The 16697-nt window shown below is 46.0% G+C and overlaps 1 protein-coding gene across 1 annotated transcript; it reads left to right on the forward strand.

Moving 5' to 3' along the window:
* The first annotated feature begins 1779 nt into the window (after positions 1-1779).
* Positions 1780-16321, forward strand: HEATR6 (HEAT repeat containing 6). The gene is made up of 20 exons (XM_048967302.1): positions 1780-1989; positions 2165-2272; positions 2663-2803; positions 3777-3892; positions 4869-4983; positions 5244-5345; positions 5420-5557; positions 6377-6660; positions 6770-6947; positions 7256-7462; positions 7992-8091; positions 8295-8650; positions 9388-9510; positions 10086-10172; positions 11176-11310; positions 12485-12607; positions 13576-13700; positions 14362-14458; positions 14618-14822; positions 15302-16321. Exons 1-20 carry the CDS (start codon positions 1780-1782, stop codon positions 15850-15852), a joined length of 3501 nt encoding a protein of 1166 aa, XP_048823259.1. The 3' UTR covers positions 15853-16321.
* The last annotated feature ends 376 nt before the right edge of the window (positions 16322-16697 follow it).

The raw sequence follows: 16697 nt of genomic DNA on the forward strand, positions 1-16697 counted from the left end.
CTCAGCAGTGGCTCCCAGCACAGCCTATTTATGCCACGTTAAATAAGTCTGGTAGCCCTTCCCAGAAATAGCTTTGGAAATCTGAGCCTCGGCTCTCAGGAGGGCTGGGTGACCTCAGAGTGCAGCGCTTCCATTTGGAAGGAGGTGTAATGCTCCTCACTGGAGGGAAGGAATTATCCTGATGAACCAGTTAGGGAGACAAGCAGAGGATCCTGATGGGACAGCAGGGCCCCAGCAGCATGGGTGGTCTCCCTCCTGCTACCCTTGGGTGCTGGGGGCTTCTCTGGCCATCCCACATGCTGTCCCCCATCCTGCCACAGAGCAACATCCCTGACAGCGCCAACAGTTGCTTGCATGAGAAAACGAGATTAGGAAAATATTTGAAGTATCTGTGTCTGTCCTTCAGGGGCAAACAAGCCTGGAGCCAGCACTGTTTGTCCGTCAGCGGGCCTGCAGCTTGGGAAAACAGCCAGAAAGTGGTGGGAGACACCTTTGGCACCAGCAGAGATAAAGCTAAGTGCTGTACTGAATCTGCACATGCCTTTGGAGAATGGCAACTGCGGCACCTTGCTGGTTGGGCACTCATTGCATCTCCATAGATGAACATCCTAAGGAGGAGAATCTGCATTTTGTGTTTGCTTCCCTGGGCAGGAGGATATTTTTGATTCGTGTGTTTCATCCGTTCTGAAATCACACTGATAAGAAGTGAAATGTCAGTAAGTTTGGAGGCAGGACTGACATGGAGAGCCTGGCAAAGAAACCCCCTGAAATTCTGAGTAGAGTTATGGGCCAGTTATTCTCTGGTGGTCACCTGGAGCAGGGCTGGTGGGACCCAGCCAGAACTGACCCTGGGGCTGTAGTGGGGGGAGGACACCTTCTTTCCATGATTTTAAGCCAAATACAGCTGCTGAGATCAATAGGGAAGGAGATTCCCCTGCAGTACAGAGAGCCCCATTCCATTCTTCCCTGGAAACTTCAAAGGAGCCGAGCAATTCAGTTCCCACTGATTCAATTTGAAAATACCGATGTCAAATCATAATTATAGCATACAGAATTACAGGTGGACGAAGAACCCACCACACTTCAGCCCCTCCATTTTCCTATCAGTGAGCGTTTGCGGTTTATCAAGATGTCAAATAACATTGGAAGACATCTCTACAATTAATGACAATTTCACAGACTTACTGGGAAGAAAGAGGCCGTCTTCCTGTCCCAGCCATCCTTACCCAGCTGTGTGCTCCTCTCTATGAGCTGCACTTCTGACGCTTCTCAGCCTTCTGAGGCTCTGTGCTGTGAGCAGGGATCTGCACGGCGCCCTGCCGCGGTGCTCCCTCACGGCTGCTCTGTGCTGTGCGGGGCTCCGGGGGCCGAGCACCTGCCCACCGCGGGCACAGCTGAGAGGTGTCTCTGAAGGAACCCGGCGGCGTTTCGCTCAGCTCTCATTTGCGGCCCAGCGGTTTGGGTCACGCTCGTAAAGCAGGGGCTGCCAGAACGCCAACTGCAGCAGCGCTTCAGAAGCAGGAGGCAACGCGAAAGGAAGAGCTCTACAGATGTGCTAACAAGATCCTAAATTAATAAATAATAATAATAAAAAAAACGAAGCGGTGACAAAAGGGACAAAACCAAACACGGGCCCTGGCAGAACGGCCGCCCAGCAGGCCCAGCACTGCCCCCTGCCGCCACGGCCGCCACGGCCTCCCCGTTCCGCCCCTCCCGGCCGCCGTAGCATCCCCGGAAGTGCTCCGCGTTGCCATAGCGACAGTGCCGGAAGGGCGGAAGATGGCGGCGGCGGCGGCGGCGGTGGTCCCGGTGCGGGAAGCGGGGCCGGGCGGCTCCTTCCGCCGCTACATGGCGCGGTTGGGTGCGTTGCGGACTCAGCCCGGCGCGGACCGTTCCGGCGGCGGCCGTCGTACTGAGCTGCACCTGCTGTTCGACCAGCTTATCTCCGAGAACTGCGGGCCGGCGCCGGCGGTGGGACCCAGCGCTCAGGTACCGGACACCGCCGCGTGCGGGGGGCTCGCAGCCGCCTGAGGCCCGTCCGGTGTCGGGTCCCGAGCGCTGCTGGAGCCGGCGTGACTCCATGAGAGCCGGGGGCTCGGAGCGGGGCCCGGCGGCGCACGTGCCTTGCGGCCTCTCGATGACAAACCCACGCTTTCTTTCCCAGGATGTTTGTGTCTTGCTCGCCCAGGCCTGCCAGCTGGTTCCGTTCGATCAGGAGCATCTCGTCAGCAAAGTCTGTCAGCTCATCCATCACCTGCTTAACAGATTCCAGGTATGGGAAGCTGGCTGTGCCTTAACCCTCTGTGCAATCTCCCTGGGCCCCCATTGAGTCAGAGGGGCCTTTTGCCATTTCTGTGGGGCTGTGGAGCTGACCTCATGTGGGGACACTTGGATTTTCAGTGCAGTGTTTATTTGCTCTTAGCCGAGGTTCTGACTTGTGACTCCAGTGTGACTGTGAAAGGCAGCTCTCGTGGGGAGTACAGCTGGTTACAGGACACTCATGTGCACCGATCTGTTTCTGAAATGTAAATTTCTGATTCTGTGATGATGTCTAATTTTAACAGCCAGATTACCCAAGTCTGTAGCCATGGAGATATAAATACATTGATCAGTACAGGATAATGCTGTTTTCTTGACCATAATCCTTTTTCTCTTACGACAGGTGGTAGTTGATGAACAGAACTTGAATTTTCTTCTGTCTTACTGCATCTCTGCACTTAAGCAATGCAGCTCTTGGACACACGTTGAAATTCTGCAAGCCTTAGCAGCTCTTGTTTACAATAATGGACCTAAATGTCAGAAGGTGTGTTTACAAACTAAGAGAAAGTAGGCAGGAAAGGTTTTCATCCTTTACTGTTTCTTCTTCTTTTTTTTTCTTCTTTTTAGATAAAAATGTGTCTTGTTCTCAAATCACCATAGCTTTTAGGTTAAGATTAGAATCATGCCTAGTATTTATGCAAAAGTTGAATTACAGGTGTTTTAGGTAAGTATTTTAATAGTCAGTATATAACAAGATTTTTCCCGTGCTCATTGATGCTGTCCCTGCGTGCAGCAGCTGTAGGATCCATCCAGGATCTGGCTTGAGCCAGCAGCACACAATGGAAGGAGGGCACCAGGCTCAGTCTGCAGACTAAGCACTGTGGTCTGTCTGTGTGACAGCCAGAAGGAACGTGGGGAGATTCAAATTGCAGACACTCTGCAGTCTCCATTGAGGACAAATTTCAGGATCCTGCAGCCAGATCTGGTCTTCAGTGAGCAGTGGTCTCAAAGCCATTTCGAAGCAGAGGTTGTCCAGTGTTATAGCTGAAGTTTGCACAGAGCTTCTTCTTGCTGCAGAGTAAGGTAGTGTTTGATATGATGAATTCTCTTGCTCTCACCAGCTCTTGGCAGTTTGCAGAGCAGTTTCTGCAGTTTGGCTAAAGCTCAAAGTAGTGATGCTAGCGGTGTTGGAGCTGCCAGCTTGCGTGGGTTTGTAGCCTAGAAAATGGCAGAAGCTTGGTGCAGCAGTTGTCACTAACTTAAAATTATGTCTGGGAAGACAGCATAAATTGTGACTCAGTCTGAACTATGCTCACACTTGGTACTTTTTTAAAATACAAAACAGGAGAACTTTGGAAATAGTAATCGTGTCGTTTTAGTAAACACAATCTGTCTGTGGAATTTGAAGTTGCAGCTGATGAGTCTTTTCTTGTAGCAGAGATATGATATGTTTACCTACCAAACAGAGCCAGCAGGCTGAGGGAAGAGCATTAGTGACTTTGGCTGCTTTGTTTTAGTACCTGCAGGATTTGCTGGGCAAGATGGGACTCCTGGTACAGTTCAGTGATCCTGCTCAGTCCGACGTGGAACTCAGGAGGGCAGCAGTACACAGCATGGCAAACCTGTGTCTCAGGTGCATACAAGCTCTTACAGGTGGGGAAGTGGATGCTTTAGATGATGTCTGACAACACAGACAGCCCATCTGCTCTGTGCCAGGAACGGCAAATGGGGACCAGTAAGCTACATATGCATAAATCCATATCGTGTATGGATAGAAACTGTAAAGTCTCAGACTTCCAGAAATAGTGTTATAAAGGAAATATTTAGGGGAGGAAATAAAAAGTTTTGTCTGGTCCTGTAATGATTGTTGGGAGGCTGTAGAATCTCTGTGCTTGGAGATGCTCAGAATCTGAATGGACACGGTGCTGTGCAACCTGCTCTGCTTGGCTGTGCTTAGAGCAAGGATGTTGGACTTGATGGTCCCGTCCAGCCTCAGCTATTCTGTGATGCTAATTTCAGGAAAATCAGTTGCAATACTTGAATTGTCCTGTGAATATTACCGAACATGCAGTAATGGCTTGAAGTAATTAAATGTGCTGGAGACAGATGCTTAGGAATCCATTACAAAGATTGTATTTAATGACAAAAGCTACTGCAGCATTGGCCAACTTTTAGTGTATGGTACCTAAGACAGCAGAGATTAAAGTGATGCAGTTGCCCTCTCTTTGTACATTAAATCAAGCAGACATTAAAATGTTTCAGCACATTAAAATCGAGAGATGTGGGAACTGACAGAATCATACTAGGTGCCCTTAAATGCGAATTCTTGCCTTTCATCATTTGTAGGCATGGAAGCTTGTTGAGCTGTGCCTGGAGATTCATAGTAATTGAGAAGGTAGCCACAGAAGCAGAGAGCTGTAAGGTGTGCTGGGATTGTGGGAAGTCTTTGTGCAGGTTTCCTTTTGTTCTTTTTAGAAGTAGAGCTGATCCTTTTCAAAGAGCTATGGGTCTGTCTTAGGCCCTCCTCCTCAGCTTAGCAGAGAATTTGCATCTGAGTCTGTAGCTTTATAAAGCTGCGAAGCACTGATTTGTTTCTCACTTTCATTTAGTGTGCCTGGACAGCCATGCTTGGATGAGCCCTACAGAAGTGTCTGTTTTCAGACGTTCCTAAGTGTTCTGCAGTCTTCAAAAACCTCTAATGTAGATGACATTGTCTTCTGCATGGTAAGTGTGAGTCTGGAATACTCTGATTAGGAAATTGGTTGCTGGAATGCTGCAGTTTGGAGTGTATGATGTTTGGACTATTTTCAACTGAGATTTTGCTTAAATAGTTTATTTTTTGTATTTGTTTTAACTGGGCAGAGTAAATAACTGTCATGGCAACTATGTTGAACGAAGCCATAACTGCTTAAAAAATCACTTGAAAGATGTGAAGCTTCAGTGTTCTGGGAAGGAAAAGTAAATAATTCTGTTTTTGTTCTCAGCTGCTACAGAATGCACTGAAAGGAATCCAGTCGCTTCTGAACGGTGGGAAGATGAAGATAATGCAAACTGACCAGCTTGGATCTCTCCTTGCAGTATTAAAGGTAACTACTTAAATTGACACTGAGGACATGTGCTGAAAGGGAAAAATACACCAACATTTTTGTTGTTGTTTCAGAAATGCATGTTTCACGGGCTGCCAGGGCTGAGCATAGAGATGCCTGCAGCCTTGTACCCAGCTCCATTACCTCAGTATGACAAAAGGTCACCTGTCAAAGAGGAGCAACCAGAGCCAGCTGCCTTTAAGCCCACGGGGGTAAGCTGAAGTTGTGCTCCTTTACTGTACTCATGTGATTGTTGTGGTTGCGTGTTACCTGAGTGGCATTGGTGCTAACAGGCTCTCTGTGTTCTGTGTGATACATTTTGTATTTTTTTTGCTGTTATGGTATCAGTTATACATCTCTGAACTAATTAAAATGCTTTGGTTTTGTCACCTGAGTTTACAAATGGCTCTGCAGAGATGGGTTTTCTTGACTTAAGCTGTGTGTCATTTACTCTCCTGCAGCCAAGAATTCTTGGCCTGCAGGCATGGAATTGGTGCTTGCAGACAGACAGAGTTTTTTACAAATTGCATTTTGTCTCCTGGCACTTGGACAATTATTTGACTTCTTCTGAGAGAAGTCATGCTCATCTACTGACTGATTTTTAAAAATTATTATTATTATTTTAAAATTATCATTATTTTGGTGGTTTTTTTCCCCTCTTTTTCCTTGCTTCCTCATCTGTTCTGCTTAATCCTTACACAGGTTATTTTTTGTGTACAGTGTTGCACGGACTGCAGGTGAGTGCAGTCATACATTGTTGCACAGAAGATACTGAATAGTTGTGATAGCTCTTCTGGGTAAATTAAATTTCATGTCAAAACTTCTCACTTGAAAACTAAAGCTGTTACATGGTAATGTTCCAAGTGAAGGGAAGGATTTACCATATGGAACTCTGCTTTTCTTCTGGATTTAAAGTAGTTTTGTTTTCATTTGGGATTTTGTTTCCCTCAGTAAAAGGTGTACTGCTATAAAATGATTGCACATCCTGGATATATACATCTACATAAAATCTAGCTTTCTTCATACAACAGAACCGAAGAAAGAAGTCCAAAGGGAAACAAAAAAAGGGAGAGTTTGCAGAAGAAGGAAAAGAAGATTTGTGTGATGCAGGATATGAATCAAACCATGGAGCAGACGTGCTGAAACTGAATGTGGAGAGCAGTCCTTGTGCAGATCCTCGGGTTTGTGCATCAGGTGTTGCATGTGTGCCTGCTGGAAAGGATCCCCTGCCTTCACTTGGTGCTGCCTGGAAAGGAGTCAGCAGCAGCGAGTCGGAATATTCTGATGCTGAAGGCGGAATGCAGAGCAAAATGAGGTTATTGTTCTTCACGTAAACATCAAGCAGAGCAGCATGCAGTGCTGGCTTAAATCCGTTGCTTTACACTTCTGCTGTTTTATTAATGTTTTTGTTTGTTTTTTTTAAGATCTTATCAAGCCAAAGTTCGTCAAGGGGCGCTGGCGTGCTTCCTCTCTGCTATAAAGTCAGTAGAAAAAAGAGTTCTCTATGGCTACTGGTCAGCATTTGTTCCTGATGCACCCGGCATCGGCAGCCCACAGTCGGTGTCCCTGATGACTATTGCTTTAAAGGACCCTTCTCCTAAGGTGAGACGGTCCTGAAGGGGTGAAGTGTTGTATTGTGAGAGTTGTCTTCTCCGGCCTTTAGTTGTATTTGTGCTGCTTGCTCTCTGTGCCACAGGAAATCAAAGAGGCTGTATGGGTTGAGGAAACCAATGGCAGTCATTACTCATTCCTGGTGTAACAGCTCCTGAAGTTACACTGCACACTAAGGATGTGGTGCCATCCTTGAGATGAGTGTTTAGGAGGGCCTAAAAATAAAATCATATAAAAATAGAAAATAGTGGATTCTTAAAAGCTCAGCTGTAGCTAACAAAGATGTTTTATTTTTTCAGACACGTGCCTGTTCTCTTCAAGTTCTGTCAGCTATTCTGGAAGGTTCTAAGCAGTTTCTTTCTATTGCTGAAGATGCTAATGATCACAAGAGAGCTTTCACTCCCTTCTCTGTAACTATTGCTTCTAGCATCCGGGAGCTGCACCGCTGCCTGCTGCTAGCCCTGGTGGCAGAATCGTCTTCTCAAACACTAACTCAGATAATCAAGGTAAATATTTCAAGTGCTGCACAAGAGCTGAAATTGGCCTCTAGACTTCTGAAGAAAGATTGCATGGAAATTCTTGTGGCTGCTAAGGAAGGACCGGGGTGAAGAAGGAGGGTAAATAGACGAAGCCTTGTGATATCATGGCAACAGTGACTGAGGCTTCCTACAAACTCCTAGAGTTTCTTCTCAGTGCATTTTTCTTGTTCTGCTTTTCTTTTTTTTTTTTTTTTTTTTTGAGGTGAGTGAACCTAAGAAATGACTCTGGAGGCTCCCCCTGGCTTTGAAACCTGAATCCAGACAGCCTTCTTGAAAAGTTTTTCATGGGCTGTTGGAATGTCTTGATCTTTATGCCAGGTCACGTAGGAGAAGCTTGCAACCAATTTTCAGACAACAGATAATTTGGGATTATTTGTGTTCAGCTGCCCTCAGACATCTAGCTGTCAAAAATGACCTAAACTACAAATGTTAAATGAAATCTGTTGGAGGCCAGACACCTTACCCACCATGCCACGTATGTTCTTTTATGTTTCAGTGCCTTGCAAATTTGGTTTCAAATGCACCATACAGCCGTTTAAATCCCGGGTTGCTGACGAGAGTTTGGAACCAGATAAAGCCATACATTTGCCATAAAGGTTTGTGTTCTGCATTGTGCCTCTTTGTATAGGTTAGTCCTTAATTTAGCACTGGTTAATTACAACATTATAAATACATAATTAGAGCACTACCAAATTGTGCGTTACGATCCATCTCATTTGAAAATGGCTGAAGGATCCTGACGCATCAATGAGATGCTAATGGACTGGCTTTCTCTTCCCCCCCCTGTTCTTTCTTGCAGATGTTAATGTTCGAGTTTCTAGTCTCACATTATTAGGGGCTGTGGTATCTGCCCAAGCACCTTTACCAGAGGTGCAGCTACTTTTACAGCAGCCCAGTTCTTCAGGGCTAAGCAACAGTGGTAGTGCAACCCCTCATCGTTTTAATTTTTCTGAGCAGTGGAGAAAAGCACTGCCCTTGGAAGGGGGGCCTTCAGAGAATCCATCAGGATGTTTGCCTCCAGAACCATGCTGGCTTATTCGTCTCTGCATTTCCATCATTGTCCTGCCCAGAGAGGATCCCTGTTCTGACAGCGATGCTAACTTTCCATCTGGGAGTGTTTATGAACCATCTCCTGTTCGACTGGAATCCTTGCAGGTGAGAATGAACATTTAGCTTGTAAAGCAGCCATCCTGTACAATATCACATAGCCTCAGGCCTGCTGAGTCTCGTGGGTTGCCTTTGCTCCTACCTCTTGCAGAGTGCTGTAGGCGAAAGCATTTGCTGGAGCAGCATTTCTGTTCTGTTGTGACTGAAAGAATGCTAACATTTTGATTCTGTGATTGTGGCACAGAATTCTGCAGTTGGTGAACAGGGTGCAGAGAGCTGTGGGGTGGCACTGGCATGACTAAAGAAGTACTTGTGAATGCTGGGACGTGGATGTGTTTTTCTTCGTGTAACCACAGAAAATAGTAATATTTTGTAATGTGCACCACAGAGAGTCTCATACTTCTGGAACAGTGCATATTTGTTAAATCCAGCTTTGCAGAGCACAGCAGCAGTGTTGCAGGAGATGCAGAATGTATTTCTCTTACAGGCAGTAGCTTTTTTCACTACAGGAGACTTCTCTTATAGTAAATAATTCATTGAGTTGCTACCTGATAGTGCTTTTGTGGCTCTCTTTTGAACAGGATAATGGAATTGGAAGGATTTTATTTAGCTCTGCTATTCTAGAAGTTGTGCTGTGAGGTGTATCTGTTACATTATACTTTAGTATAATGTTGCTGTCATTGCTGTGTTGATTAGCCTGTTAACATGCTCTCTGTATTTAGGGTATTTTGTTTTAATAGAAGGAAAAAAATGCTGAATTGCATTCATCTTTTGCTTGTGTTTAGGTGTTAGCTCTTCTTGTGAAAGGGTATTTCTCTATGGCTCAGAGCTATCTGCTAGAACTTGGAGAAGTGGCTTGCAAATGCATGGAAGAAACGGATCCATCCATTCAGCTTCATGGAGCCAAAGTAAGAGCTGAGGAAAGACCAGCACTGTTCTGTCAGTTAGTTGTGTCCATCAGTGTGCTTTGCAAACACAGATGAGTCATGCTGAATATTCAGAGTCTGCAAGTTCCATGCAGCAGCTCTGTGCTGAGCCGGTGCCTTCCAGAGTGGCAGGCTGCTGCGTTCCCAGAGATGCACTGTGACCTTCCAGTCTTGAACTCTGAGCAGAGGTTTGGTACTCTGCTGAGTTCACCAGGAGGTCTGGGAAGTGCATGGACTGCAACACTGGCCCTTCCCTCATTTATCATCACTTTGTGCTTGAACTGTAGTCTGTAGTAACTGTAGTTACCCAAAGGAAAGCTCAGAGATTTCCTCTTTGCCCAGCTATTTGTTATGCTTCTTTAGCTGGAGACTTCATCTAAGAAGGGCTTTTCCTCTGGTTCCTTCACTAGCAGAGACAGAATAGAGCCCAAATTAATACTGGATCTTCTTTACCCAGGGAACAAAAGTAAAAGTTTAGTCCTTGATAAAGATTTCTGTAGTTTGGTGACACTTGAGTCACTGTGATAAAGGCCTGGTTGCATTCTGCTTCCTTGCAGCTTCTGGAGGAGCTGGGCACAGGTGTAGTACAGCAGCACAAACCCGACTCTGCTGTTGCCCCTGAGAAGAGAGTGCCAGTCAGCATGGTGAGTGTGTGGGCTGCCGCTCAGATTTGGCTTCACTGAACTTCCTTTCTTGAATTCCCTGCAAAGTTTCTGGTGTGGAAACTGATAAATCAATCACAGGAAAGAAGAAAGGAAGTAAAGTACCCTGCAGCTTTAGAGGTGCTGGTACGTAGAATTTTGGCAGCTTTCTGCGTTAATTTGGCATTCCTTTTGGCTGGTAGCCAAGTGATCTTTTTACGTGATGTTAACGCTGCCTTTCTGCCTTTCCTTATTCCTCTTCTTCCTGTCTGACATAAGTCAGCAAGCTGGAAGAGCAGTTCAGGCTTTGCATGTGTCATTACTATCACATCAAACCTACAGATGCACAGTTAGAGTTGTGGTGAGCTTGCACTGTTACTGGAGCCTGCCTAAATGTTCTGTCTGCTCACATGCAGAGAGGGGGTGGCCACAGCCGTGTGTGTGACCTCAGAGATGTTCACTGCCTGAGGCTGCTGTTTAGACAGCTTTGCTGGAGCCGAGGAACTGGCATTGTAGTAGTGATGTAGACCCTTTTAGGACTTGTGTCTGTGGAATAGGGAAATGCTATAAAGTTGTTTAGAGTAAGCTAAACTTTAAGCTTGTCACTGGTCACTCTCCCAGGTGGGAAATGTGTCCAGCAGCGCTGGCTTCCTGTTACTTGATATGAATGGGAATTGTCAGGCAAATGAAAATACCCACCTGTGTGGCTTTGAGAATGGAACTGTAGTTAATGCAATCTAGTCCAAGAGTGTGCATGTGCCCTTGAGAAGGAACAAACACAACTTGGTGAATAAGTGCTTTATAGCACCACTAAAATGTCTTGAAAACATTTTATTTTTGGTGCTAATTATTTTAGGGTTCCAAACACCTGTAATCACTTTCAGGTGAGATTATGCTACCTGCTGTAAGTATGTCTTCTGGATGAGAGTAGAAAAAGACAAAATCTTATAGAACTTTGGCAAAATTGCTGAGTTTAAATAGGTAAACCTGTCTGCTGTGTCTGTAGGTTGTAACTTTCTGGACTATGATGTTGAATGGCCCTTTGCCTGGTGCTCTCCAGAATTCTCAACATGCAACTCTTCAGACAAGTGCCTGTGATGCTCTGTCCTCCATCCTGCCAGAAGCTTTCAGCAGTCTGCAGGTAATAAAGCACTCCTGTGAGCCCGGCATTCTTACCTATGGAGATATTTTCTTGACTACTGCACGATGGAAATCTAAAACCCTTTACTTTTATAGGGAGAAGGTAGAGAATGTTTTTTGCATTCTGAGTAAATGGTGACCATTGAAGACTGGAAAAGGCAGTACTGGGAGTAATTAGTCTCACAAAACAATTAAACTGTGGGTCACAGAAGCTTTTTGGCCTTGCTGTGAATGCTCAGCCTTGGCTATTGAAGCATGGGATGGAGGGCAGGAGTTTCATTGCACGAGGGAAGGGTGAAGGGTTGCTATTTTGCTGGTTAAGCAGTTGAAGGGACAGCTGACCTAACAGCCATGGACTGATGCTGTTCACCGATTCACATGCATGTTTTTTCTCTTGGCTAGTTTTTAAAACATTAAGCTGCAGTGTTTGCCCTGGCGGAAGCAAATGAATGTGTTGGCCCTCCTCTCCTTTTGCAGCATGAAATATGCTCTTAAACATGAAAGCCTTGGCAGTGTACCACCACTGCATTGTGCAGCTCCTTTTGTGTCACTGTGCCCTTCTTGATGGGCAGTACCCTGCCAGGTCTCATTTGCCCAAGAATTGCCAGTGCAGCAGTACCTCTGGAATTCTCAGCCTGGCTTCTCCCAAGTACAGCATGTGCTTCATCACTCTGCACTTTGATCTTGTACACTCTCTTGTCCCTGTGGCCACGTGGGGTCAAGTCAGTGCCCACTCTGACCCTTTGCTCTAATGAAACAGAGATCTTTGTTGCGGGCTGGTAAGCTGACAATCTGTCCAGGATGAATTTAATTCACCTTGTTGGCCTTGTTTGTGAAGTGGAAAGAGTGAAGTAAGACAGGAAAAAGCAACCTATCCAGTTTGTTTTTCTTCTGATGGGCCATTTACCTTCTGCATTTGGATGACAGTTAATATTTAGTTTCCTTCACAGTACTATCTAACAGCAACCAGATAACATTTTCTCTGGAAGCCTTCCAGTTTCCTGCGTGGCATCCTCAAATGCCCATCAATTTACTTTGAAGAAAAGAGTGCACTCTGAATGACAGTTCCTATAGATCCTGTCTATGAAGGTCTCTCACAGTATTTGTTGGTTATCTTTGTGGGACAGTTTTGTTTTCTGTTTCCTCTCTGCTGCCATAACTGTCTGCCATTTCAGAACGACCAGCAGATACTGTGCATCACTCTGCTGCTTGGCCTGAACCACAGCGAGACCCCACTGGTAAAAGCAGCTGCCGTGCGTGCCCTTGGGGTCTACATCCTCTTCTCTTGCCTTCGTCAGGTCAGAACTAGTTAAACTTTTTCTTACTGTGAACCATTTTAGAATGAGTTTGATGAACCGTAAGATGGGGACACGAGTTCTTTCGCAATGAGCCTTCCTTCATTCTTTTGGTCTTCGGCATGCATCGTTTTTCTTTACTACCCCAATCTGTCCCTTGCCTGGTATGGGAACACAAGTCAGTGCAGTTCTTTGTGAGATGAAGCAGAACCCAGATTGCCTCATCAGGGAGCCCAAAAGGAGGAGAGGACCTTCACCAAGCTCTTGGAGACCAAAGTGGGAAAGGAAGAAAGGAACAGCGAGGAAGTAATGCTGGGGAGAAGGGAGCAAGCTGGTTTGCTTCCACGGCAACTTGGCCTGAGCTCACTTAGGGTAGCAGACTCATTTTTGCAATGTGGCCTTAAATGGGTGATTGTAACAGAAAATGATGCAGTAGCTGCTGTTGAGAGTTCAGTCCAAATATTTTGAAAGGAAAATCCTTTATCGTGGGCAAAGGGATGAAAATGAAATCTGTAGTGCTGTGGAAAGGAAGATTAAACAAGCAGCTCAGCAGGGAGTTTGGCAAAGCAATTACTTAGTTAAGAGTGGGATTTAATGAGTGTAAGAATGGCAGTCCAGGTAATTATGCTAAAATCCAAAGTAACTAAAGCACCAATGAAATTAAATTTACAGTGAAACCTTTCAGCAACTGCTACCCAGGAGAGTGGTGAACTTGGTCACCATGGAGGCTTGGACCGTTAATTAAAGATCAAACAAAGCTGTGCAGAAAGCACAGTAAACATGTTAAAAGTTGTGACCTACAAAAACCAAATGTTAATAGAGGCGATTTCTGTGGAGATCCTGTTTTCCCTATCAAAGCTCAGAACATGTATGGCACTGAGGAAATCACCTGTTTAAAACAAGCAGCAACGACCACAACAACAAAAAACCCAACAACTTTTCAAATTGCAGGGTTTTTTTCTCTCTTATAGGATGTGATGTTTGTAGCAGACACAGCAAATGCTATCCTGAACTCCCTGCACGACAAGTCTCCCAGCGTCCGTGCCAAAGCTGCCTGGTCCCTGGGCAACCTCACCGACACTCTGATTGTCAACATGTAAGCAGAAGCACAGCTCCTCTCAGTGCCTGCAGTGCCAGAGGGCAGTTAGCATCAAAAAGACAAAACCTACAGCCGCTGTGCCAAAACTGAGTGCTTTGTAACCTCCCTTCAGCCAGCATTTCTACTGTGTGCAGGGCTGTGGTAGCACTATCCCTGTCCCTTGCTGTTGCACTCGACTGCTTGGCTTTAGGTCTTTCTTGTCATTAGTTCCTAAGTGTAATGCCAAGCTTACTTTTCTGGTTTTTGTGTGTCACTTTGTGTAGCTGTGTGTTCCTTGATAACTTTACTTTCAACGTAACCCAAAAGTAGAATTGATGAATATTTAACACTTCCTCAAGCCAAAGACTGAAGGATGTCCAACCAACTGTTACATTTTTAACAGGAGAAATAGTTATCATATATTCCTGCTAATGAATTGCCTCTGAGCAATTCATTGCCCTCTGTCTTTTATTACAGACTTAATGCATTGCTAACAGGCTTTCTTGCATTGATAGCTTGGTTTTAAATTAATAAACATAGTGGTCACATGTAGTAAGGTTTGCCTTACATATTAGCCTTCTAAAGAGTGAAGGTTGTTCATACAAGTTTATAAAGGATTGTATCATCTTTGAGAGTGGATTTTCAGAGCTAGTCTTTCACACTGTGATTCTTCTGCTAGGGAAACAATGGGACAAAGTTTCCAAGAGGAATTCTCTGATCTCCTACTGTTGAAGATGTTACGGTCTGCGACCGAAGCATCCAAGGACAAAGACAAGGTATGGCTTAGGGAAGGAGGGTGGAGGATCATGGTTGCGTTCTTACTGAGAAGGGCACTGGCTGCATTGCCTGCAGGCTGTTCTGCCCCAGCAGGCAGGGAGCTGCGGGTCAGCATCCTCCTTTGAGAGTTGATGTTTGTGTCTGCTTTTTCTCTCCAGGTAAAGAGCAATGCAGTCAGGGCCCTTGGGAATCTGCTTCACTTCCTGCAGCCGTGTCACGTAGCACACCCCAGGTTTAGGGAAGCCATTGAGGAGTCTCTCCAGGCCCTTGTTTCCACTGTTCAGAGTGAAGCCACTATGAAAGTGCGTTGGAATGCTTGTTACGCACTGGGCAACGTGTTTAAGAACAGTGCTTTGCCACTTGGTGAGTAGCCTTGTCCCCGTGGCTCAGTCTTTGTACAGCAGGCTGTGGGGTTGATGAGGTCTCTGTTAGGAATGTGTTGCAGAAGAGGGGAGAAAGCAAACCGAGCTGAATTGTGCTGTCATACCCAGAGGTGCATCTTTCCCAGAACTCTGACCAGTGAAGTAGGTTCAGATCCTGAAGATGCTAATATGGTCATCACTGTGCTACATTCACTTGGATGTGTCATGTTAGAAAGGAATGGGGTCGTGGCTGTGGACTGAAAATAGAAAACCAAATGTTGTTTTTACTCTAAGCGTCAGCAGGTTAACTTCTTCAAAACTATTTTCATAGCTCCTTATTTGCACTGATCTAATTACAGAATGCAGAACACGTAAGCTATTAAATATTTAGGTGTCACAGTCACCATTTTCTTCTATATTTTGAGAGACTGAAACGGGTTTGTGGATTTGCTTTTATCATTAGTATTCATTTACTTGCAGGAGAGGCTGCTTGGGCCGCACAGGCGTTCAGTGCGCTTTCCTCGGTAGTGAAGTCATGCAAAAATTTCAAGGTCCGCATCAAATCGGCCATGGCCCTCTCCATCCCCAGCAGGAGGGAATGCTACGGAGCCACGGAGCAGTTCTGCCAGATCTGGGGTGCCTTGGTGGAAGCCTTGCAGAAAAGCGAAGACACCGAGGACTTCCTGGAATTCAAGTACAGCGCCAGCCTCAGGACACAGATCTGCCAGGCTCTGCTTCATTTGTTGAGTCTGGCAACAGACACAGACCTGCCACTCATCTGGGAAACCATAAGAGCAAACGGTGATGCCATCAAATGCTATGTGGTGCAATATATGAAATCTGGAGTAGAAGACAACGAAGCAGGGACGCACACAGACTTGTGTGAGAGAGAGAGACTACTGCAAGGAGCCATTGAACATCTGCATGGGGTAGAGAGACATCCAGAGTGCAAAACTGGAGGGAGAGTGTCCGTTTATCTAGAAGATGTCCTGACAAACCACACTGGTGCCACTGAATTAGCAGAAGCCTAAAAAGGAGAGCTTGTTGCAGTGACCAGGATCTTGCACTTCGATGGTGCGCAGAGAGGAAATGCGCTGCTTTAATTTGTGCAGAGCATCCAAAAGAATGGCTTCCTGTTGAGGCTGTTAAGCAATGGATTGCAGACTTACATCATTCATAGCACCTCACTGCACAGTTCTTGAAATTTTTGTTGCCAATGAACTCTGGCAGTTGTTTTCACTTGGTTTTGTTTGTACCTGTAACAGTGTTACCCCTTGAAAAACAAAAGCCTTTTTCTTGCTTGTATGTTTTATAAATGGAGCCTGTTGTGTGAGCTCCAGGAGCGCTTTGTTACCTATGCTGCTATGTTCAAAATCACTTTTGTAAAGGAGGGAGGGGGGCAGAATTTTGTTTTTCTAAGCACTGCGAATTTTGCCACTCTGACGTTCCTGCACTAAACCTGAACATGCCAATATTTGAATACCAGCTCAGAGCAAACACGCTTTGCCTTTAACTGTCTGTTCCTGGTACCTCACGCCTGGATTGGCCTCCGCTGCCTTCATTCCCTGTCTCCTAAGAGCTCAGCTCTGCCAACAGGCGCCCGCCGACTGTGCTGAGCGACGGCAGGCAGCGGGTCTGACTTCAAACCGGTGCCACTGCCGTTGTGTGGGACGCGCTGTGATGTTCTGCACCTCGCGTGGCCCCGTGCGCAGCGCTGAGTTCTGTCCCCTTCCCCTCCCTTCGGCTCGCTCTGTTTGGTTTGTGCTTCCCGTGCTGATAAGCTGCGGGAGGACCGGGCCCTGTGACGTTGCCGGGGACTGATCGATAGCTCCGGGAATGAGGCGCTCGGGGAGCTCAGTGCCCCGCTGTTCTAACC

This window comes from Lagopus muta, chromosome 20 (genome assembly GCF_023343835.1).
Source record: "Lagopus muta isolate bLagMut1 chromosome 20, bLagMut1 primary, whole genome shotgun sequence".
NCBI classification, from domain to species: Eukaryota; Metazoa; Chordata; class Aves; order Galliformes; family Phasianidae; genus Lagopus; species Lagopus muta.

What these genes read in the sequence shown, in the direction of transcription:
- HEATR6 (XM_048967302.1), top strand. Translation starts at nt 1,780, where the DNA reads ATGGCGGCGGCGGCGGCGGCGGTGGTCCCGGTGCGGGAAGCGGGGCCG. An exon ending in ATGGACCTAAATGTCAGAAG is followed by an intron (nt 2,804 to 3,776) that starts GTGTGTTTACAA and finishes GCTTTGTTTTAG; the next exon opens with TACCTGCAGGATTTGCTGGG. An exon ending in GACACTCTGATTGTCAACAT is followed by an intron (nt 13,701 to 14,361) that starts GTAAGCAGAAGC and finishes TTCTTCTGCTAG; the next exon opens with GGAAACAATGGGACAAAGTT.